This window comes from Vicia villosa, unplaced genomic scaffold (assembly GCF_029867415.1).
Source record: "Vicia villosa cultivar HV-30 ecotype Madison, WI unplaced genomic scaffold, Vvil1.0 ctg.000412F_1_1_3, whole genome shotgun sequence".
NCBI lineage: Eukaryota > Viridiplantae > Streptophyta > Magnoliopsida > Fabales > Fabaceae > Vicia > Vicia villosa.
Window position 1 is genome coordinate 186650 of NW_026705189.1, and position 22499 is coordinate 209148.

Genomic DNA, 22499 nt, shown 5'->3' on the forward strand with positions numbered 1-22499 from the left:
ATAGCTAAGAACATGGAACAATCAACAGACAAATATGATGATACTAAAGTCTTGAATAGAATGATGGATCAAAAGAGTAGATGATTGAACTTTGAAATAAGGTAATGTTGATACTGTGAATTATTCTAATTAATATCAATATTTTGTTTCACTGATGCAGTTTTTTAATGGTTTGTTATAGATGAGTCTATTTCTTACAGACACATTAAAATGAGTTTGTTTCATGGATCCTTCTAATCTTTCCCACATCACAAAAATGTTCATGGATTATATGAATGATGGCATGGATGAAGAACTCGTGAGACTTTTTTTTGAAAGTCAAAATCAAGAAGAAGCCTCAAGCTCTAGAAGGCCAAGACGTCAAAGAATAAATATAGAGAGGAATCGTGAAGATAGGCATGATCGATTGTTCAATGATTATTTTTCAGAAACTCCAGTATACACAAATGAGCAATTTCGTCAAAGATACCGAATGCATAAACATGTGTTCCTTCATATTGTGGAAGCTCTGGGCCAACATGATGAGTATTTCCAAATGAGGGTTGATGCAACTGGTAGATCAAGTCTTTCACCGCTACAAAAATGCACTGTTGTTATTCGTATGTTGGCATATGGAACGTCTGCTGATATTGTGGATGCCTATTTAAGAATCGGTGAAACTACAACACTAAAATATGTTGATAAGTTTACAAGAGGCGTGATCAGCGTATTCGGAGCACAATATTTGCAAAGACCAGACACTCAAGATATTGAACACTTACTTCAAACGGGGGAGGTGCGAGGCTTTTCAGGTATGTTAGGTAGCACTGATTGTATGCATTGGGAATGAAAAAATTGTCTTGTTGCATTGAAAGGGCAGTATGTTCGAGGCGATCATGGAAAACCCACTATTATGCTTGAAGCAATAGCTTCACAAGACTTATGGATTTGACATGCATTCTTTGGGGTAGCAGGTTCAAATAATGATATTAATGTGTTGAACGAATCAAATGTCTTCAACAATGTTCTGCAAGGGAGAGCTCCCGAGGTTCATTATACAATCAATCATACTGAATACAACATGGGCTATTATTTATCAGATGGCGTTTATCCTGAATGGGCCACATTTGTGAAAAAATCCCAATGTCGCAAGGGGATAAGATAATTTTTTTTGCCCAACATCAAGGAGTAAGAAAGGCTATTGAACGTGCATTTGGAATTCTCTAAACTTGATTTGCAATCATACGCAACCCGACTCGATCTTGGCACTTAGATGCACTCCAACGTATTATGGATACATATATCATAATACACAACATGATTGTTGAAGATGAACGTTGCACGTATGGTGGAAACTTTGATTTTTCTTATGATCATTTAGGCAATGACACGACAACATTGCCGAATGATTCTAATATTGACTTTCAAGAGTTCCTATGTAGAAGATTTAGTGTTCGTGATAAACAAATTCATCGACACCTTCAACAAGACTTGATAAAAAACATATGACAACGTTTTGAGAATGAGAATAACAACAATTAAAAATTGTCTTAAATTTATCTTTTTCTTATTTTTCGTGTTAGTGTATTTTTGAATTTATCTATTTTTTAATGTAATTTTGATGAATTATTTGTACTATGTATTATTTTATTTAATATATATTATTTTAATCTTATTTATATTTTGACACATTTAAATGAATTTTTTAATCATATTTTATATAATACATTGTGTGGTTTAATGAATAATGATACCTATTTTAAACTTTTTGATAAGTTAGATAAATATTTACAAAACCACAAATAAATATAATGGATATACTAATAGTATTAACTTTCTAGTTACTCCAAAAACCAAAGGGAGCAAAGATGTTTAATATAGGGTTTTGCCAAATTGAACCATGAACCCTAAACCCCATCTACCACCACCATGAGTGACCGTGACCGCCACCGCGACAGAGAAAGAGACCGCAGACGAGACCGTGACGACCACCGCGATCGCGACCGTGATAAAGACGACCACCGCGACCGTGACCGTGACAGAGACCGTGACCGAGACCGCGACAGAGCACGCAGCAAGAGATCCCGCACACGCTCACCTGACCGTGTACGGTCTCGCCACTCCCGCTCCCGCTCTCCCGACCGTTCCCACCGTCGACGCCACCACCGAACACCCTCCCCTGACCCTCCCAGGAAGCGTCACCGAAGGGATTCAGTCGATGAAGATCACAAAGACCACAAAGATCACAAAGACACGAAGAAAGTGGTGTCTGACTTTGTAGACGGGATTGCGAAGGAACAGAAGCAGCAGAAGATGGTAGAGAATGGGGAAGAGGTTGAGGTGAACGAGGATGAGTTGGAGATGATGAAGATGATGGGAATTCCGGTTGGTTTCGACTCCACCAAGGGAAAGCCTGTACCTGGTGCTGATGTTAGTGGCATTAGAGCGGTCACGAAACGGCAACCGAGGCAGTACATGAATCGTCGTGGCGGGTTCAATCGTCCATTGCCTGCCGAGAAGAATCGTTAGATTTCACATTGTTTTTCTCCTAAGGTCTGTTTCATTTCCCCCTTAATTCTCCCAAATTATGATAGATTAGGGTTTCTTTCGAATTTGAAATTTTTTACTTGTTAGATACTTAGGTTAGGGTTTAGCTTTATTTGGCATAAGATTGAAAGTTGAATTTTTAACTTCTGCAAACTATGAATATAATTAACACTGAATATTTTCAATTGAGTTATATGGAACCTATCATTTTTGTGTTGGAGCTATTGTAGAGGCTGATTGCTATTATATATGTTTTTTAAGTCTCATTCTTTTTTATGTATTATTATGTTGTTTAGCATTCCTGTTTAGCTTTGGATTAATTCAATATTGTTTAGCAGAATAGTCGTTCCTGGATAGTGCCTCGGAATGGCCGACCCCAAAAGTGAGATATTGGGATACGTATAGTTGGATGACGGCTATATTTGTTAATTTTTGGGATATATTACATATAATAATTATAAACATATATTTAATGTTAAATTAAACAAATAACTCGACTCATAAAATAAAATATTCATAAATCAAAGCACACACGAATCTCGTAGTGCGTAAATCAGTCTTGTTAATAGCCGATCGCGGAAAATATCGGATCACCAAAAAACCGATATGAGAAATATCGGATATCGTAGCGGGCAAATAGCGGAAACCTCAAAGCGGTTAAAATAAATAATTATATATAGAACCGGTATATCGGCGATAGAAAACCGGTATTTAACAACACTGGCGTAAATTACTATGAAGGAAGGTTAGGGTTGAGTTTTTTAGTGGGGAAAAGATAACGGGTCAGAAACCGCTCCACTATAGCGGGATAGTGCTGCTATTGGCCGTTATTGACTACTCTGGTTATCAGCGATCTTGTAATGCTCGAGTGTTATTGATTTGTATTATCCTTATGATTGATTTGGTTAGTGTTTTATATGTAAAAACTTTCCTGGGAGATATGTCTTACAAAGTTGCAAGTTCATTCTGGCACTCTGTAGGTATTGTAACACTTAGCTAGTGTGTTGAGGTTACTGTTCATCTCATTCTTTTTTGTAATTACCATGGGTTGGGTTTACTGTTTGGAATCCTCCTTTTTTCATCATCTTTTTCCCTACTCCTAACTATAGTAACTAACTAATATTATTCTCAAAATGGAGAGTTCTGTGATAAGTTACTTGTTTCTTCCTCAGGCTTACAAACACAACACACAATGGGTAAAATTTTACTCCCTTAAAATAATCCCCTATAAATCTTTAATCAAACTTTTCCTTATATTACATTATTTTCAGACAAGAGAGGTGAGGACTGTGGAGTGAAACTCAAATGTCATTCTACTTTGTTCTTCTATCTGTAATATGTGATAGTTAAGTGCCCTATTCAAGTTTGAACGAATGATCAAATACCATTCTATTTTGGTCTTCTATAAAAGAAGTTATTAAGAAAGATCTCGAGACAATTTGAATAGTAGTATGGTCATGAATAGAACATTATGGCGAAAGTTGATCCATGTAGCCTACCCCACTTAGTCAGATAAGGCTTGATCTTTGTATTGTTGTATGTGTAATTTGGGGCAGTAAATTGCTCTACTACATTTTGAGTGAAAATTTTACTATGCAACTATGAGATTTAGAATGTTGTATCATTGTATGAGACTAGGTGGTAGCTGTAAGAAGCTAATAACAAGGTAAACTCAGTGTTGTAGAGAAGACAATGTAAGAATTGATTAGTGGTTGCACAAGACAATATAGGATTAAGAATGAAAGTAATAGAGAGAAAAACTTGGTAGCACAAAGATTGTAAAGTCTCAAGCTTGAATGATTGGGCACATTTTAGAAGGCGTTTAAAAGCACTTGGTAGGAAGGTAAACCAAATCGACAATAAGTAGTGTAATAGTAAAAGGGAGTGAGTGGCTAAACAACCATAGATCAATCAGTAAGTGATATTTGGATTCCGAATGTATCATTATTAGAATGGTTCTAGACAGGACTTTATGGTGCCACTTGATTCATATAGCAAATCCTATCTAGTTGTTAAAAGTATTGAATTGAATTATAGAAGTATTAAAAATTCATTTAATTGAACCATCTTGTTTTTCTTCTTAGTTTCTAAGTGTTAGTGGTTACTTTTTTTCCAGCATGAACAACACATTTGGCTTCTGCCCTATGTTACTATGTTTGCTTCCCTCACCCTTTTCCCTAGCTGCAGTTACTTTAGGCCACCATCAGCGCAGCCAGCCACTAATCTCCACCGCCAACAAGTTTCACAACAAAAAAAAAAAACTCCCAAAGTTTCAGCTCCCACCGGTCATTCACGCACCGACAACAAATGTTGCACTTTTACAACGTCTGTGACTTGGAAGTTGGAACATAGAAGAAGAAACATGTCATAGAGGATCAAAACATGTTCTATATCATGAAGTTACAAGTTTTATATAGAATAAGAAATATGATTATGGTGTAATGCGGTAAAGTAAACTTGATACAGTAGTAACTTGATATAAAATCCTTAACACTACCCCCTTTATTGAGAAACATGACACATACTACATGAATAGGGAAACCATGAAGCATATGAAAATAATAATTGTAACATAGAAACTAGTCCTGTCTTAGGAGATAGTCTAAGATACTCTGAAGTCAGAACTGATCCTATGAGATTAACTATGACACTCTAGCATAATATCAGGACATTCTAAGATATTTTCTTACATTCCAGCAATTGTTTTCGGAGCTTATTTACATCTTCTAGAGACAAACACCATAAGATGCGGAGGCAGGTGAAATATTCTTTCTACCTCGTACTAGGAAGTTCAATGTAGTGGACTGTTGATGCTTGTTGGAGGGAATTTGTGTGCTGTAAACATTAGGGTAGGGAGTTCGAAGCATCACTGTTATTTATGACTGTCGAATAAACATGTCTTTCCCAAAAGGTTTGTTTAAAATTGGGGACTAGAGAGATTGCAAGCAGTTAGTCTGTCAGAACAAAAGATGCGAGTTGTCAGAGTGTAATGACAAAAATAACTGTATATTTTGCTGCTACGGTATATTAATCATTTATTGGGCTCACTGCTAGAATGCATTTATTTGATTTCCGAGGTTTTCTATACGGGAGCAATGCTATGTAGTATGTTCTCTTTAGAAAGGTACTGTGCTGTAACCTAGAAGAAATAACATGATTGGCAACAAGGGGAGAAGTTGTTTATTAGAATTCCTACGAAGTCCCTGTTTAACATGTGCTAATTATATTATTAATCCCTTTGAGATGCTATGTTCTGCTATATATTCTTCATTTGCATTCTCAACGATCCTTAATTTTGAAATATATTTTGCTAATTTCCTGGTGTGGATATTTTTACTTGTTTTCATTGATGTTGGTCACATGTCTTTTGGCTATAACTTAAGAAAAAGTGATACCTTTAATCTCAAATATAAGTAAAAGTTAAGAAAACTGGTGTATTTGGTCCAGAAGTTAGTCTAAAAGAAAATGTCTTTTAGCTGCTGGTTTTACTCTAGAGTAGTCCGAATTAATTTCCAGGAAATTTTTACAGATGTTCAAATAACCAATCACGCTGTGCTTATGAATGAAATGAAGGGTTTTTTTTTTTTTCTTTTTAATTCTTATACAAAATGCAGATATTGTCTTCTTTATTTTACTTGTTTGTGTATATTTTATAAAATATTTTCTGCATAATAAACCACTTTCTTTGCTTAATCAAGTTTTGCCATTGTACACTGCATATAGGTTATATGTTTTGGCAGCGCGGTTCAATCATAGGGAAGCTTGGAGCCAGAAACAGTTGATGGAACTAAAGATTGTACGGGTTCTTGTTTCTTTTGACACACTAGTTATTTTTGTTGAATTACTGGCCATTGCTACCTTGAGCTCAATGCCCAGTGTAATTTATTGGATAGACAAAAATGGTTGTAGATTATGTTATTTTTTGCAGGGTTTAAATGTTGGATTTTCTGGTTAGTAATCTTTCGGTGTCCATCAACTATCCAATCTAGCTGACTGCTGGAGACCAATGTTCCGGGTAATTGGTTTCAAGCATGATTTGATTGTTAATCTAATACTACAATCTAGGTTCCTTTTTAATTGTGGGTTTCTTAAAAATATTATTCAGATTTGTATGTCGTTTTCAAAATTTGAAGTTATAGTTTCGTTAATAATGCACTGACCTTATCAATTATTTTAAACTTAAGAGTAAACTGGTCAATTGAAGGTAAGAGAGTTTTTGAAAGTAGTTTGCAATCAAAGAATTTGCAAAGTTTTGATTTAGCATGTAAATTTAATTTCATCTTTTCGAAATTCATTTAGTTCCTTTGAGGTGCTCATGATTTAATTAGGAACTCATAATTCTCCATTTCAATTTTGATCAATGGATTTGGGAGTTTGTTAGTTAACATTATTGGAGGAATGATATTTATTTGCCATTAAATAGCGTTTTTTTATGGGCCATAGTTTTTTTTACCTCACCTTTTATAAAATTTATTGATTTAATGTTAACTTCATCCCATGTAGTGATCAGGAATCCTTTGGAAATTCAAAATTGCCCTTTGGAAATTCAAACTTGCCCTTCGCAGTCTGAAGATTAAAATCTTAAAATCTGAATGCACTAATTTTATAACAAATCTCTGTAAAAATGCACCATCATCCAACTTAAAAATAGTTTGGATTTTGGATACAACATTTGAATTTTGGAATTCGAAAATATTAGGTGGGAAAATGAATGTTGCATTACCTTGCATAGTACACTTTAAGATCATAACATAAAAAATTACCTTGCATGGTACACTTTAAGATCATAACATAAAAAAACTCAAATTCTTCCAAAATTTCTTGGCATGCTTAATCAAGATTTTCACTTGCTAACAACATTTAACTGTAATTCTACATCAAAAGGGACAATATCTTAAGTTACCGTTAATGCACATTTATATCATTGATCATCATGTAAAATAATTTACATTTTATTTCTCTACCATGAACGGATAATCTAGAGATTGAAATATGGATTTGTTTTTTATTGGTTCGAATATTGAAATTCGGAGATGCTTAATGTTGATTGAAATTGTCTTTTTTTATTGGCTGTACTTATGGTGCACGATAAAATACTCTACTGTTGTGATTGAAGACTTTGATGTTGTGATTAAAGCTCTGATAAATCTAAGGATGGTGATCAAGAATTATCCCAACAAGTTGGTGTCCACCTAGTTGTTCAAAAAGAATTTATTAATAAACATGAGTTTACTTTACATGAATATATGCTTGTATGGATCCACATGACGTTTGTCAAATTAGGGTTTGACATTGTTATCGGGAGATCGAATTCTAATTTTGATATAAGAGATATTTGTTATGATGAGATGCAAAACAGACAACTAGTAAAAAGAACCTATCCAAAAGTTGACACGCGATGACACCAAGACAAGGAAATGTGGATGTCCTTTTAAGTTGCGCGGGTACCACAAGACAAAAAATACATGTACATTTAACGTGATTTGTGGTTTATATAATTATGGTTTGAATCACAAGTTAGCTGGTCATTCGATTGCATGTCGTCTGAATGTTGAAGAGAAGAAACTTGTATTTGACATAACATTGAACATGGCAACTTAAAAACATACTATCCACTTTGAAAAGGAAAATACTTGAAAGTGTCTCAAATAATAGACAAGTATACAATGTTTGCAACCTAAACAAGCAATAAATGGTCCAAGATTTAAAATGCAACAATTGTTGAAATTTTTGGAAGACAATACTTATGTATCTACATACAATGTATGTAAAGATGAAAAAATGGTTTGAGATTTATTTTAGGCTCATCTTGATTCGATGAAATTGTTCAACACATTTTTTTATTATACTGATAATTGATTGAACACATAAGACCAATAAATACATGGTTCCTATTTTGAAAATTGTTGGTGTTATTTTTACAGAGATGATTTTTTTAGTTGACTTTGTGCTTTTAGAATATGAAAAAGAAGATAATTTTGCATGGACTTTGGAAGTATGTAAAAAATTATTGGAAAACCAAGAAAATATATCACAGGTGATTGTCACCGATCGCGATATCGTATATATGAATTTGGTTGCAAGGTGTTTTCTACATTATATACTTTACTAGGTAGGTATCATATAACAAAAATATGAGAGGTATGCTCAAGCCTGTTGTAGAGACCAAACTAATCAAGGGTGAAAACGAGAAAATGACTAAATCTAGTCAGATTTTGGAAAGTATAATGGATGTGTAGAATGTTATAATAAATTCTTCTACAAAGAAGTTATATGCCGAATTAGTTATATAATTCAGAAGGGCTTGTGCAAAATATCCAAATTTCTTGCAATACGTTGAAAGAATTATATTAAAATAGGTTAAGAAGAATTTTTTTGGTGTATGGGCTGATCATACTATAAACTTTGAAAATACTATAGCTAATAGAGTTGAATCTACTTGCTACATTTAAAAACTGGTTGGCAAATAGAAAAAGGGATTTGTGCTAGGGTTGGGAATCATTGAATTAGATGATTGAAAATCAGCGTAGCGAGAATATAAATATCATTTGGTTGCAGCATCACAATATTAGAACATAAATTCAAAAATCATAATATGTATTCACAATTGGTTGACTATCTCGAGCGGGATTGAATTTTATTTATCACAAAATTACGTGAGTATAGAAAACAGGTTCAAAGAGCTCTAAGTGTGGTTCTACTCTTATAAGAACATACAACTTTATGTGTGCTTGTTTAATTTAGAAGAAAATGCAACTTCATCGACCCATACGTATGGATGAGGCGCGCGCACACGCACACACACAGGAAAAGACTCTGGTTTGATGGTGTGATCAAGGAGAGTTCATTATATATATATATATATATATATATATATATATATATATATATATATATATATATATATATATATATATATATATATATATATATATATATATATATATATATATATATATATATATATATAGAATGAGAGGTGATTCAAGAAAGATTTTTAAAGTTGATTATAACATGAAAATTCACATCAAAGAGCGGTTGAGAAAGATAGTATATCCCAAAACCACATATATGAAACACTAGCAGAGATGATAAAATCTATGCGTGCTCCTTAGAAGGTCAAACTAGTACCAAGTGCAATTAACCCAAGAGGGCTCCATCCTATTTTGAACATTTTGACTCACTTTATCCAAAATCTCTAATTTTACAATCCAAATAAAAAATCTATTCAAGGTGATTGCATCAACAAATCAACATCTTCACCACCTTTACGAAAAATGATACACATTGAAGAGATGCCCATTTTTATGCAGACACGTTGATTAGATTGTAGATGTTAAATATGTAAGTGTTATGTAGTGTGTACATTTTATCTTCACACAATTAAGTGTCTAATCAAGGTGGATGCGGCGCTTGCAAGATCAACCATAAAAATTTTAAAGATGATGAAATATCCTAAATCAATTATTGGTGATGAGAAGTCATGTTAGATTTATGATAAAAAAATATTTGTGTTATGTTATGCAGTATGTGAATTTGATAACAAAGATTTATGTTAAGTTATGTTAATTCACATTCCTTGTTTGATATTGCTTGTGTTTTGCGTATGTGATAACAGAGGTGAATTCAGATTTTGATATTCGAACAAATTCCTGAACCAAATTATTGTTTGTGTTGTGTTTGTGTTAATAGGGGTGAATCCATATTTCAATATCCGGACATACTCTTGGACCAAATTGCTTGTTTGTTCCATGCTCTGTCTACATAAGAAAGGGTGAATTAAGATTTCAATATTCAGACATCTTTGTTGCTTATATTTGGCGTGGTTAGGGTGCTTCAGAATTTCAATTTCCATATTTTAAGGGTATTTTGAAATTTTCGTCACAGTAAATAAGTAAGAATGAAAGGGAATGCTCTTTCCACCATTTGGGATGCACCCCACACCTCAGAAAACCCAAGAATTTCTTTTATGTGTCCGTAAATGATCTTCGAACGCATCCAAAATCATACCAAACTTTGGTTTTCTAAGATCCATCATATTTTGAAAAAAAAATGGTCCGGAGATGCATCTATGTATAATATTTTGGTGTCTCTGGAGATGCATTTTTGAATTACCCCATGTACTCATTTATGATGTTTTTATTTATTGAGGTGATTTAATTAATGACTCAGTGATAGTTTTGAATATGCATATCCAAAAATATCAAGCGAAAAATTGAATAAAACACCACCTTGCATGATCTTCCTCTTTATAGTCAAACAACACTTCATTTTCAAAACCTTTAAAAAAGTTTCTTTCATTCTCAATCAAATTTTCAACACCAAAACATCTTTGTTGTATTTCATCACATCAAAAGGAGCAAAATAATTAGCTGGAATTGCCGGTAAAGTTCATTCATTTCATCCCTCATTTCTTGCATTAATTTGGTTTTTAAGCTAAAAAATGAACGTTGAATCCATATATGCATCTCCGAACGAAGTTTAGTATGGTCCGGATATGCTTATTTGGAGTTTTAACATTATTTTTTTTGTTATTGGTGCTATTAGATATTGTGCACCGAATATGTTTTTCAAAGATATTGCGAGTGTGGATGTTAAACCGGACGGAATGAAAAATGATGTTAAACCAGAGGAGGTGAATGATGATGTTGAACTAGATGAGGTGAATGATGATGTTAAATTGGATAAAGTGAATGATGATGTTAAATCAAGTGCTCGACTATTTATTATCGAGGTGGATGTTCATGCTTAATTTACAAATAAACAAGAGTTTATTATTTGTGACGATATGCTACAATGGGTCCGCATGGAGACTAGGAAATTGCAGTTTCTCATTGTAATCAGAAGTTCGATTATGGTTCGGATAAAAGACAAGCATTTGTAACAATGAGATGTGAAAGAAGTGGCACATACCCACCATAAATTAGGAAGTTGAAATGAGATGACACTGGATCGAGAAAATATGAGTGTTCATTTAAATTGTGCGGATACCGTTTGGCGGATGACACATAGAATTCTAATGTGATTTCCGGTATACATAATCATGCCTTGAGTGGCAAGATAGCTGGCCGTCCATTATATTTTGTGTTATTCCGAAGAAGAGAAAACTTGTTTCAGACATGACATTAAACACGGTGGCCCCAAAAAACATACTCACATCTTTGAAACGAAAATGACCTCTAAATGTTTCAAATATCAAGAAAATATACAACATGTATGCTCGAGACAACAAGGAGGTAAAAGGACCAAGATCTGAGATGCAACAACCGTTAAAGCTTTTGGAGAATGACGACTATGTTCCTATGTGTAGAGTTTGTGAGCATAAAGTCATCGTTTGAGATATATTTTGGAGTCATCCGATTTTTATCAAGTTGTTCAACACACTTCTCACCATGCTCATAATTGATTCAACATACAAAACAAACAAGTATAGACTTCTACTCATAGAGATTGTTGGTGTTACTTCTACAAAGATGACTTTTTCAGTCAATTTTGCATTTTTGGAATTCGGAAAAGAGAACAATATTGCATGGGCTTTGGAAATGTGCAGGACTATGTTGAAGGATCAAGAAAACATGCCACATATTTGTTGAAATATGTTAAGGGCACTATTTTGGACCAGGTTAAGGAGAAAAATGTTTGTGCAAGACTATGGTGATTAATTAGATATGTGCTTCTATCATATACCAACACGACGTCTTTAACATCATATCCTTGTCAATTATTTCATCAAATGATTGCAAGATATTTCTATTGTATTAATTTTGAATATTCAAACACACATATCTTTAACTTTTATTTAGTTTTGATGGTTTAATCAACTATCACGCAATCATGACAATGTAATCATTAAATTACTACTTTGTATCTTAATACTAACATTTTAAATCATTCAACATTTGTTCTTAAACCATTTAATAACAAACAATACGATTTAAAGTTTCATTTTTCTTTCAACGAACACACATCATAATTTACTTAACACAAGAAACATGTAAAACAACAATAAACATGAATTACCAAATTTAAATACTCAAAACAATCAAGATCATAAATTTATCATATTTAAAATTCTTCTTATAAAGATGGTTCAATCATGTTAAACATAAACACATTAAAATTAAATCTAAATTTTTAGAATTAATTTTAATTCTCTTACAACAATTATTATAATTTACTCCCTCCGGTCTCAAATATAAGCAAATTTGCAAAAAAAACTCACCCTTTAAGGAGAATGTCTCAATGCATTTAATTCTTACTCTCTTTCTAATTTTACCCCTATTTTTTGCTTTGGAAATTGTTGCAAACATTTAAAATGTAAAAAATTGTAGGGGTATATTTGGAATAGTGACATTGAATGTAATAAATATTGATTTTTTTTGCTTATATTTAAGACCATAAAATTTTTTTTTATTGCTTATATTTAAGACCGGAGGGAGTATATCACATAAATACATACATACATGCATACCCTTGAAATTTATTATACAATTATCAAGCATTATAATTGGATTAGATCTTAAATGACATAAAACTGAACATTAAGTCTTCACACTTAAATGAATGTAATAAAAAAAGAAAATTATATTTTTCATGTTAAAAATAAATCAAATTACATTAGTACAAAAACATATGAAAATTACATTAAATCAATAAATTGGTAACGTTAAATATATAAAACAAATAATTTTCAATATGTGATTTTTATTCTAAAATATTTCTTATTGATTTTTTTTTCAAATGTATTTACATGCTAAATAATTTGATTAAGATTACATAAAAAAAATTATATTTAAGCATATGTATTAAATAATTAATTAATTTTTTATTTTAAGTGTAAAAAAATACAATTTTTTTTAAATGTACAATATTTATATCATCTATAAAAAGTGAATATTATAGAATACTTTCTTGACCATCAATTTTATTATTAATTATTAAATTTTTTTCCCCACACAAATAATTTTGGATCCGTCACTGAAAATAATTATATGTATATTTATTATGTGATAAATTTTATTAAAGGAAAATTCAATACTTTATGATTAATATTTTTGAAAATAATAACAATTAAATTAATATTTTGAAAATAATAACAACTAAATTTCACATTCGAGACTATATCAAAATTGTTGTGCACAAGTATGACTTGAAGGTTCTACATTGCTTAGAAAAATAGAGGTTGAATACTTGAACACTCATACACTCATTGTCTTAAAAATTTGGGTGAATATTTAGTGTCTCTTACTTGTATGTTGTTTTTGATCCAATGTAAATAATTGTTAAAATGACACAATTTTTTTTTTAATATAACTACGAATAAATAATCCTAGACCATTTAATGTTTGAGTTTATGGAGAGCAAGTCAATCTGCATATCCAATTCTATCTTACATTTTTAATAAATAGTACTACATGGTAAAATATTAAATCCTCAAGTCAAGTCGTGATCTAAACTAAGTGAAAGATTGTGAAATTATTTTTATTTTATTAATTAATAATCTATTATTCTATTATACATTTTTAATTAATAGTGTATAATTATATGGTAAAATATTAAACCACCACGTCAAGTCGTGATCTGAACCAAATGAAAGATTATTAAATTATTTTTACTTTATTAATTTATTAATCTAATGTAACTCCCCTTTTTGAAGGTTGGTTTACAGTGTCAAGGAATGCATGCCAAAATCTAAATCTATGGGCTGGTTTTGTGACGCAGTGTGGTGTGAGGTGGCACCTTATTGTTTATTGGACATACCAAACGGATGTAACCAAATCCATTTTAACCAATAAATGAGTCTCATAACATCAGAACAAGATCAAAACAGAGAAAACAAGTACATAGAAGAAAAGTTTGAGAATTTCAACAAACAAGGATTTGAAACGAAACAGTAAGAACAAAATAGCTTTAAGTAGTAGTAGTCGGTTTGTGAGCAAGAAAAGCCATGGATTGCATGTGACGTTTGTTGTCAAATGCTAAACATCTTATATATGCATTTGGAAATGTCTTCTTGCATTCATGAATCTCATTAATCACTTGTGAAGAATCCACACAACCAAACATAGGTAGCTTCCATAATGTCCAATATCTTCCATCATAGTATCCTGGCATCTGGCTATTTGCTCTATGAATACACCCCACCTTCCATTTCCAAACAATACAAATTCCATGTTACTAACAATATTATCAAAAGTTGTTGGTTTATAAATATGACAACTAGTTTATATTAATACATAAATATAAATAAATGTTGTTGTCAGAGATCGAACGCTAGATTAAAGTTATACTCATTTAATTCAACTATCAGATATCATTTACCAGTTTGAACTATATGTGTAATTGAACTGAACTAACCTCATCAAATTCAAGGCAAGGGGTCCATCCTTTCTTGAGCATGTAGTCAATCTCTTTTGCAATGGATTCATCAGTAAGTGGAGGTAGGTAGGAAAGTGTTTCAAATTTCCTATTATTGATGGGATTCCATGTCTGTTTCAAGTTAAAAAAAAAATTATATCAGCATATTAGAGAAGTGAAAAAAAGATCATTGCTTGAGATTACTTGACCTTCATGCAGTGGACTCTAGAACCATTGGAAACGGTCTTCTTTTTCCAATCAATGGAAGAAGCATTGGGCCAAAGATTTGATGAGTTGGATTTCAAGCCCACGAAGCTAGGCCCAGTAACTGAAGTTGTAAATGTTCCAGCAGACATTTGAATGATCTTTGAAGGAAGGAGAGAGTAGTTAAGATGAAATGAAGAAAGGAATAGAGTTAGGTGATAATGAGTGTGATGTGTTAAGTAATATAAGAAGATAGTGGGAACAAGAAAATGGATATTAATTAATGAATTGTAAAAAGTAGTACAATAATTACCATGCAAGATTATTTTATTAATGTGGTCCATGTAACTAATACCATCTATAATACCTCTTGATTCCTCCCACGGTTTTTCTTTTGGCCTTTCTGTTGCATTGAATACTACAAGCTTGGTTGGATTGGTTACACTGTGGGTGCATGATTCAAGTCCCAATAACCTTCTTACAATCCACTATAACACTTGTAGGCTTCTCCTCAGTATCAACAAACTACAATTATGATCAATTTCTAAAGAAACTCCAAACAACTATCCATTATCACACAAGGTTCTATCCATGATCTTTCAAACATCTTAGGCGTATATATTTTATCTATACCTTAAAACAAATACAAAACTTTGATCAATAGATTTGTGTGATTACACATTACATGCAGACAGAACTAGTTAGAGAATTCACTACATTTGATTTGAGACCTTTATCATTTTAAAAGGATGTTAGATTCTTTCATCTAGTGCCTAAATCCAAAATATTGAAACCTATATTCTCTATATCTGCAATCTAGATTCTCTATATCTGCAGTAAGATTCTTTCATCTATAGGGGGAATCCAAGAAATGGAACCTAGATTCTCTATATCTACAGTATAGAGGATTAATTTAAATCAAACAGTACTTGCATTTGCATCACCAAGCCGAAGTTTTGGAGTTGTGGATGATCTAATTTTAAATCGGGTCTAATTTCCAAACGATCACAGAATTCCAAGTATTAGCCGGACCAAAATAAAAAGTTCATAATAAAACCATTTTTCATCACATACAACCGAAATTCAAGATTTGACTTGTGGTTGAAAATCTATATTTCACTTGCAGAATTCTGATTTATGGATAAATCCATTAATATTAAAAGAACATTATCGTCTACTTTGACCAAAACCACACGCATTTTATTTCAGCATAAACTTCCCATAAACCCTTCAATGTTATTCACTAAAAATATATCAATTTGAAATAGTAATAATTGTATAACTTATGTAAATCTAAAAGAACATTATTGTCTACTTCGACCACAACTACATGCTAGTCATTTCAGCATAAACCCTTCAATGTTATTCACTGAAAATTTATCAGTTTGAAATAGTAATAATTGTATAATTTAAGTAAATCTAAAATCCTTAAAACAACAATATGAATGATAATGTTGAAATAAATATATTTGATGACTCTCTAAATGAAGAATGTCATCAATCTAAATAATTATTTCAGCACAACCCAGGAGAGCTTCAAATCTGGTCAATGCCAAAGCTTCATGCAGAACCCTGCGGGTACTGATGATCTCTTGTTTGACATGCATTCGGAGAAGGTGTCCACAAGTTGCTCTGCAAGAGAAGCTGGATCTTCAAGAAATGTATCTACATATATTTTCACAATCCTTATTTCTTCAGGGGTTGCTCTTAAGCTGTACCATGTCAGAAATTTCTGCCTGAAGTTCTTCTCAATGTGTCCTTCACACTCTAACCATCTTATCACCTTCACATAATACTCAAGATCCCGCTCTGGAAAACCATTAGCCTCGCAGCCCTCGTTTTTCCTTTCACCACTTCTCTTCTTGGGTTTGCTTCCATCTCGAGGGCCACTCCTTTTCCCAGGTCCTTTTTCTAGATCTTTGCTACTGAATTTGGATCTACCTCTTTTTCCTAGACCATCTTTAAGTATTTCCAACCTGCTGGGAGTATTAGGCAAGCTCCCTTCTGAGCAACCTACTAACGGCACACACTCCCTTCCCGTTGGAACTGACCCATCATCAGTGCTTATGTCCTCAGTTACTTGTTCCTCTTGTGAATGCTTGTTTTCAAGCTTTAGTACATCTGAACTAGGTATTGTGTTGCTAGTCATTCCCACAGCAGCTTGCTTGTCTGACAAGGAATCTGTATCGGTGGGAAGTCCCACTCCACCCAATTTGGAACAATTAATAACATCATTTGATTGATTACCAGAAGCAAGCTGGTCACTATCCTTGTGATAAGAAGGATAATTATCTGATCGATTATCAGTCTGGTCGCTATGATTAGTTTCATCTTCCACAGATGAGGGATTGGAAAGGCTGCTACAGTTGGTTACTGGGCTCTGACTTCTTTCCGTTGCTGAGCAATTTGGGACGTCATCCTCACCATGCTCTGTTGAGACTTGAACTTCGCACATACGTGACTTCCTCAAATCATTGGAAACAAATTTCAAACTGTATTCTGTAGCTGGAAGTAGATCCCTGATGCTCAGCTTTCTATTTGGTAGGAGAGTTGTGCAAGTCGGGTCCAATGGATAGTTCACATCACCGGCTTTACGATGCCACACGGCGTAACCGGCATTATTTTCTCCAGAAGAATCTTCCAAACACAAAAGAACAGTGAGGGATGTTGCGGTGACATCTTCGAACTTTACCATATTTATATTTGGAGTTAGTAAACTTGCATCTGAAAATGTAAACAAAGACTGGTCAGTTACCTTATGTGAGAGTGTAAACACAAATAAGTTCGTGAACACTGTCACACATGGTCAAGAGTTTTAATTTTTGTACCTCCACCAATTATCAGAAGTTACATTGAATTACTCAAAATTACTTATGCTTAAACATTCTTAAATACAAAACATATTCATTGACTTACTCAAAATTACTTATGCATAAACATTCTTAAATATAAAACATATTCATTCAAAATTATTTCTCATTATTACAATTATTCTATACCATTGTATCACTTACCATAAATGGGAGAAGTTGAGTAGTTGGTTCCATATTACAATGCTAGTCACATGGATCATCATCTAATTTTAAAATCAGTGAAAAAAAGGCAAGGTCTTTTATAAAAGAAAAGTGATTGATCACCTTGAATAGTTTGATTGGGTGATGGAGGCAAGAACCTTCTAGAAAGTATTGAATCAAGTGATTCAAGAGCAACACCGCAGAGTCTCTGAACCTCGGGTCCTGAAGAAAGCCTGTTCACAATCCCCCTACCAATCTTCAATGGTGAGCCAGTCAGTGGACCCACTTCAGGTTCAAGTTTCTTCACTGCTTCATCAACAATTTTATAAAGTTCTACATGCTTTTCTGTCCCTTTCAAAAGTTTTTGGCTTAAGGAGACACGATAACAGAGTATGTCCACACGTCTAGCATCCTTTGCTACCATCACTTGTTTTCGCCAGCATCTAATACATTTAAAAAATTAGATGAGATTGTACCCAACACATTTTCCAAAAATCATCTTAAAAGGTCTATAGCGCATCACACACATATTGAAATGAAGCAACAAGTTTACGATCTTTTAATTAACAACAGCAAAGCAATTCAAAAGAACATTCTCCACTGTGCTGAGTAGATTTCACTAACCACTATAGCAAAGCAATTTGAAAGAACATTCAAGATTACAAATCTTTCTCTTTCACAATGCTGATCATACCTAATATTAATCTTAAAATGGCAGTCTTGTGCATGTTTAAAGAAAATTATGAACGGAAAAGTGCCATGATTATATTTCCTACTATATAGAGCCTGAAGTCCCAAAAGGAAAGGGTGGAAATGATTAAAAACGGAAAGATAGATATCCAATTGGTCACAAGAACTTTAAATAGACTTTAAGCATGAAAAGAATTGTTAGATCCTGTGAATTTATTTCTGTACTTATTGTCTATTCTGAAAGTCTTTTGACAAATAACAAATTACTCGGTTGACTAAACTTATTTCTTTAGCATGAAGAAAATTCTAAGTGTATGAAACAATAAGACCAAGACAGAGAAAAACAGGGAAAACGAATTAAAAAAAAACTTTTAAATGGATAAGCTATTTCATCTATAAGGAAATGAAAACAATCAGTATAGAATTTACCCGAGTAAGTCATTTACTTTCCCACAAGAGACACAGTAGAAGTTTCCATCAAGTTTGGTGCGTTCACCGTCTTTGCCAATTCCAGAACCATCATGTTTTAAAGCACACTCAAGGTGACATGACAAGCCGCAGGAAACACCAGGAAATGGAGCTTCAGAACTGCATATTAGCCACAGGCTAGGGTCTTTGTTGTCATCATATTGATGACAAATACAACATGAACATCTTTTACAAAATGCATCTCCTTGATTTAGGGTAGCCTTGCATGCGGAGTTTTTGCAGTAAGTTGTATTGTTACTCACATCACCACCATTATTGACTATAACATTGTTTTCAGGAGCAGCCAATCGAGATGGATTCTCAGTTTTTCTCTGCCTTTTAGCAGGTTTCTGGCCAGTTGCTGGAAAAGAATGTGATTCAGGGTCTGTGGCAATATCATGGCCGCCTGATTTCTTTTCAGAAACAATTTTCAGAAGATTTTCGATAATTTTCAACTTTGTCAGCCCAGTATACTTCCTTTCTTTTCCCATCTCAGCACACAAGATTTGCAAAATCTCTTGACGGCTCCACGACTGCAGCACCTCGGATGCACCATCATTAGATATTTCATATACAAGCGCTCTTTTTTCCTCCATACTCAATTTACTACATTTAGAAGGATCAAGAGCAATACCTAGGATCAAGAAAAAAGATATTAGTACATTATTATATACACGAAAGCATTCCAACTTCAAAACTTCCAAGTGATGAAGGAAACAAGACTTTTTCAACAAAGACTTCTGCTGCAACTTGCATTTTAATAGACATGTCAATTTCAAGAAATGGAAAAGTTTGTGCACCTATAAGCATAAATAATGGACTTTATACTAGAAACTGTTATGAATTTATCTTTCTAAATGCATGCACGTTTGACAAGTAAATGGCCCAATTTTTTATGGTCTAAAATATTGACTACGTAAAATATAGAAGGACATCCCAACCACTTGAAGCCTAATGATAAATTAAATATAGGAGAGCTAAGTGTAATGAAGACTAATCAAGTCAGCTAATTAGGCAGCTGGGCTTAACTTCCTTTGACTTTTATAGGCACCTCCGTATACCAACTATTTGAGTTGCTGGCACATCGCATATCAAATTATATGCTTATTTACTTCCAAAAAAGTATTATATGCTTATTTCAATCAAAACTCCTTCCTCCTTCAAAAGGCATCAATAAAACTGAAACATAAACTCTATGGCCCCCAAATGCAGCTCATACTAAGCTAGACAATCAAAGGCAATAGCACAGATTTAAACCAAAAGCCAGAATCACAAAAGATAAAGAAAAATAAACTTGAACCAAATCAAATAAAAAGGGAAGCACATTTTTTATGAAAGTTAATTAATTTTTCCAAAAGAATAAAATCAACGTCAATCAGTACGCAAAACTCAGAAAAGAAACACTTGAAGAACTAAGTTTTAAACCGTTGCTGTGTCATGATCCTTGATATTGCGGAAAATTGCAAGTTTTAAATCATTGTCGTGTTGTGGTCCCCGATATTGCGGAAAGTTGCCGTTAAATACAACTGATGCAACCACAACTAACGCAAGTGTGGACACGTAAACACAGGGTTTAAAAAAAGGGTCCGCGACTTGAAAAACGGCTGCGACAAAATGGTATCTGCCGATACCGATACAGTTTTATATGTTAAAAAATAAATTATGGTTAATTCAGACCACAACAACTAGAGTCAGTGTCGCGACACCTATACCGAGTACCGACCGAAATCGCGAAAGCTTTAATGCGACCGCGACCTTTTTTTAATAAAATTGAAGTGTCAGGCCTGAGAAAAGCTTGAGGAAGAAACCACAGCAAATAAATCAATCCACCAAAAAATCAGATAAGTCACAAATCACAATGCTAAAATATCATATCATAGTGATTAATCAACCGGTGGATCATTAAATAAATTAAGCAGTACAACATGTAATCACGTGAGAGCCTCAGAGAATTTAATCATCTCAATTTCAACAGAACAAGGAAGTGACAATATAATCCATGAAAATCAACAGAGGTTAAGTTCAAACACAGTTCAGTATCAAAGTAGATTTTCCAAAATCACATTAAACCACCACCGTACTTTCATAAAAGCTTAGGTACAACGTGATTTTGGCAAATCTACAGTGAAATAAGCTTTTCTACAAAATCAAGCTGCTTCACTGTGATTTCAACAAATCTAACGTAATATAAAACATAATAATCAACGATCAATGCTAAAACAGATACGTCGCAATGCTAAAATCAAATCAAACAGATTAACCAACACATAGATCGTTAAATCACGTAAGATAATAATAACGCATAACACAGATATAACGAATCTTACACAGAATCAAATCATCTCAATTTCAACGAAATTTTCACAATCCACAACAAATTACACAAAGTGATGAATGGAGGCGATACCTTCGAACGATGAATTCGCAGCCATAACGAGAACAAATCAGTGACCGATCACATCACATTATGAAGAAAAGCGTGCAAAATTCACCGAACCTAAAGAAACAACAAATCAATCTACGTCATGATGAGTAACCGTATACGGAAAAAGAGAGAGATAGAGAAAGATTGAAATGACAAATACCGAGAAAAAGATGCTTTGAATTGGTGAAGAAAAGAACGAATCCGTTAACCGAAAATTGGTGACGACGCGCGCACACACTCTCTCTGAAAGAGGGAGATTCGAGGAGAAGTTGAGTTGAGGTGCTTTACTTCTAGAGAGAGAAAGCGTCGTAGTTGGAGTGAGTGAGAGAGAGCTTTAATAAATTATTAAAATTAACAAATATTGATTTTTGTACACTGAATATTCCATGTGCCCGTAAATGTAGAGACTAATATTGAGTCAAAGAAAATTAAATAAACGATCAAAGAGATTTAAATTCTGTTTGGTAAAACTACTTAGTAGCTGATAACGGGTACTAATAGTTGTTAGTTGACAATTACTAGTTGGTAGCTTATAGCTGATAACTAATAGCTGATAAGCTAACATGAGTGTTTGATAAATTAATTGTTTCATTAACTGATAGATACAAAATAATATAAAAGTTCATTTAATTAATAAAGATAATAATATTTTTTTAAAATAATAAAGATATAAATGAAAAAAAAGTCATAAATTAAAAGTTACAAACTCAAAAATTATTTCAAATAACTTTTGGAAAATAAATTTAAAAGCTATTAAAAAAACTACAAATTAAAAGCTAAAATAACATTATTAACGAAACTTTTTTATTAATATA

At 33.0% G+C, this 22499-nt stretch overlaps 4 protein-coding genes across 5 annotated transcripts; 2 read left to right on the forward strand and 2 right to left on the reverse strand.

Moving 5' to 3' along the window:
• The first annotated feature begins 262 nt into the window (after window positions 1-262).
• Window positions 263-1144, forward strand: LOC131627906 (uncharacterized). The gene is made up of 2 exons (XM_058898758.1): window positions 263-791; window positions 954-1144. The coding sequence occupies exons 1-2, from the start codon at window positions 263-265 to the stop codon at window positions 1142-1144; spliced, it is 720 nt and encodes a 239-aa protein (XP_058754741.1).
• A 671-nt stretch (window positions 1145-1815) lies between these two features.
• On the forward strand, window positions 1816-6603 carry LOC131627914 (uncharacterized). The gene is made up of 2 exons (XM_058898766.1): window positions 1816-2532; window positions 6250-6603. Exon 1 carries the CDS (start codon window positions 1909-1911, stop codon window positions 2506-2508), a length of 600 nt encoding a protein of 199 aa, XP_058754749.1. The 5' UTR covers window positions 1816-1908; the 3' UTR covers window positions 2509-2532; window positions 6250-6603.
• A 7689-nt stretch (window positions 6604-14292) lies between these two features.
• On the reverse strand, window positions 14293-15331 carry LOC131627916 (ribulose bisphosphate carboxylase small subunit, chloroplastic 3-like). Its single transcript, XM_058898769.1, has 3 exons — window positions 15093-15331; window positions 14884-15015; window positions 14293-14670 (listed from the first exon to the last, which is right to left on the reverse strand). Exons 1-3 carry the CDS (start codon window positions 15237-15239, stop codon window positions 14437-14439), a joined length of 513 nt encoding a protein of 170 aa, XP_058754752.1. The 5' UTR covers window positions 15240-15331; the 3' UTR covers window positions 14293-14436.
• A 992-nt stretch (window positions 15332-16323) lies between these two features.
• Window positions 16324-22011, reverse strand: LOC131627915 (VIN3-like protein 2). 2 transcript variants are annotated; one of them, XM_058898767.1, is made up of 5 exons: window positions 21845-22011; window positions 21667-21756; window positions 19221-19893; window positions 18225-18544; window positions 16324-17811 (listed from the first exon to the last, which is right to left on the reverse strand). In XM_058898767.1, the coding sequence occupies exons 2-5, from the start codon at window positions 21689-21691 to the stop codon at window positions 16634-16636; spliced, it is 2196 nt and encodes a 731-aa protein (XP_058754750.1). In that variant the 5' UTR covers window positions 21692-21756; window positions 21845-22011; the 3' UTR covers window positions 16324-16633. The 2 variants fall into 2 exon arrangements, with proteins under 2 accessions (XP_058754750.1, XP_058754751.1); XM_058898768.1 differs by lacking the exons at window positions 21667-21756; window positions 21845-22011 and adding an exon at window positions 21587-21611.
• Window positions 22012-22499: the final 488 nt, after the last annotated feature.

Coding starts and splice junctions, on each gene's coding strand:
- LOC131627916 (XM_058898769.1), bottom strand. CDS start 15,239: ATGTCTGCTGGAACATTTACAACTTCAGTTACTGGGCCTAGCTTCGTG. Junction 15,016..15,092: donor CTAGAGTCCACTGCATGAAG/GTCAAGTAATCT, acceptor AACTTGAAACAG/ACATGGAATCCCATCAATAA. Junction 14,671..14,883: donor CTTGCCTTGAATTTGATGAG/GTTAGTTCAGTT, acceptor TGGAAATGGAAG/GTGGGGTGTATTCATAGAGC.
- LOC131627914 (XM_058898766.1), top strand. CDS start 1,909: ATGAGTGACCGTGACCGCCACCGCGACAGAGAAAGAGACCGCAGACGA.
- LOC131627915 (XM_058898767.1), bottom strand. CDS start 21,691: ATGGCTGCGAATTCATCGTTCGAAG. Junction 19,894..21,666: donor TGCGAATTCATCGTTCGAAG/GTATCGCCTCCA, acceptor TCTTGATCCTAG/GTATTGCTCTTGATCCTTCT. Junction 17,812..18,224: donor ACCCAATCAAACTATTCAAG/GTGATCAATCAC, acceptor TTACATTTTCAG/ATGCAAGTTTACTAACTCCA.
- LOC131627906 (XM_058898758.1), top strand. CDS start 263: ATGGATTATATGAATGATGGCATGGATGAAGAACTCGTGAGACTTTTT. Junction 792..953: donor GGAGGTGCGAGGCTTTTCAG/GTATGTTAGGTA, acceptor TTGGGGTAGCAG/GTTCAAATAATGATATTAAT.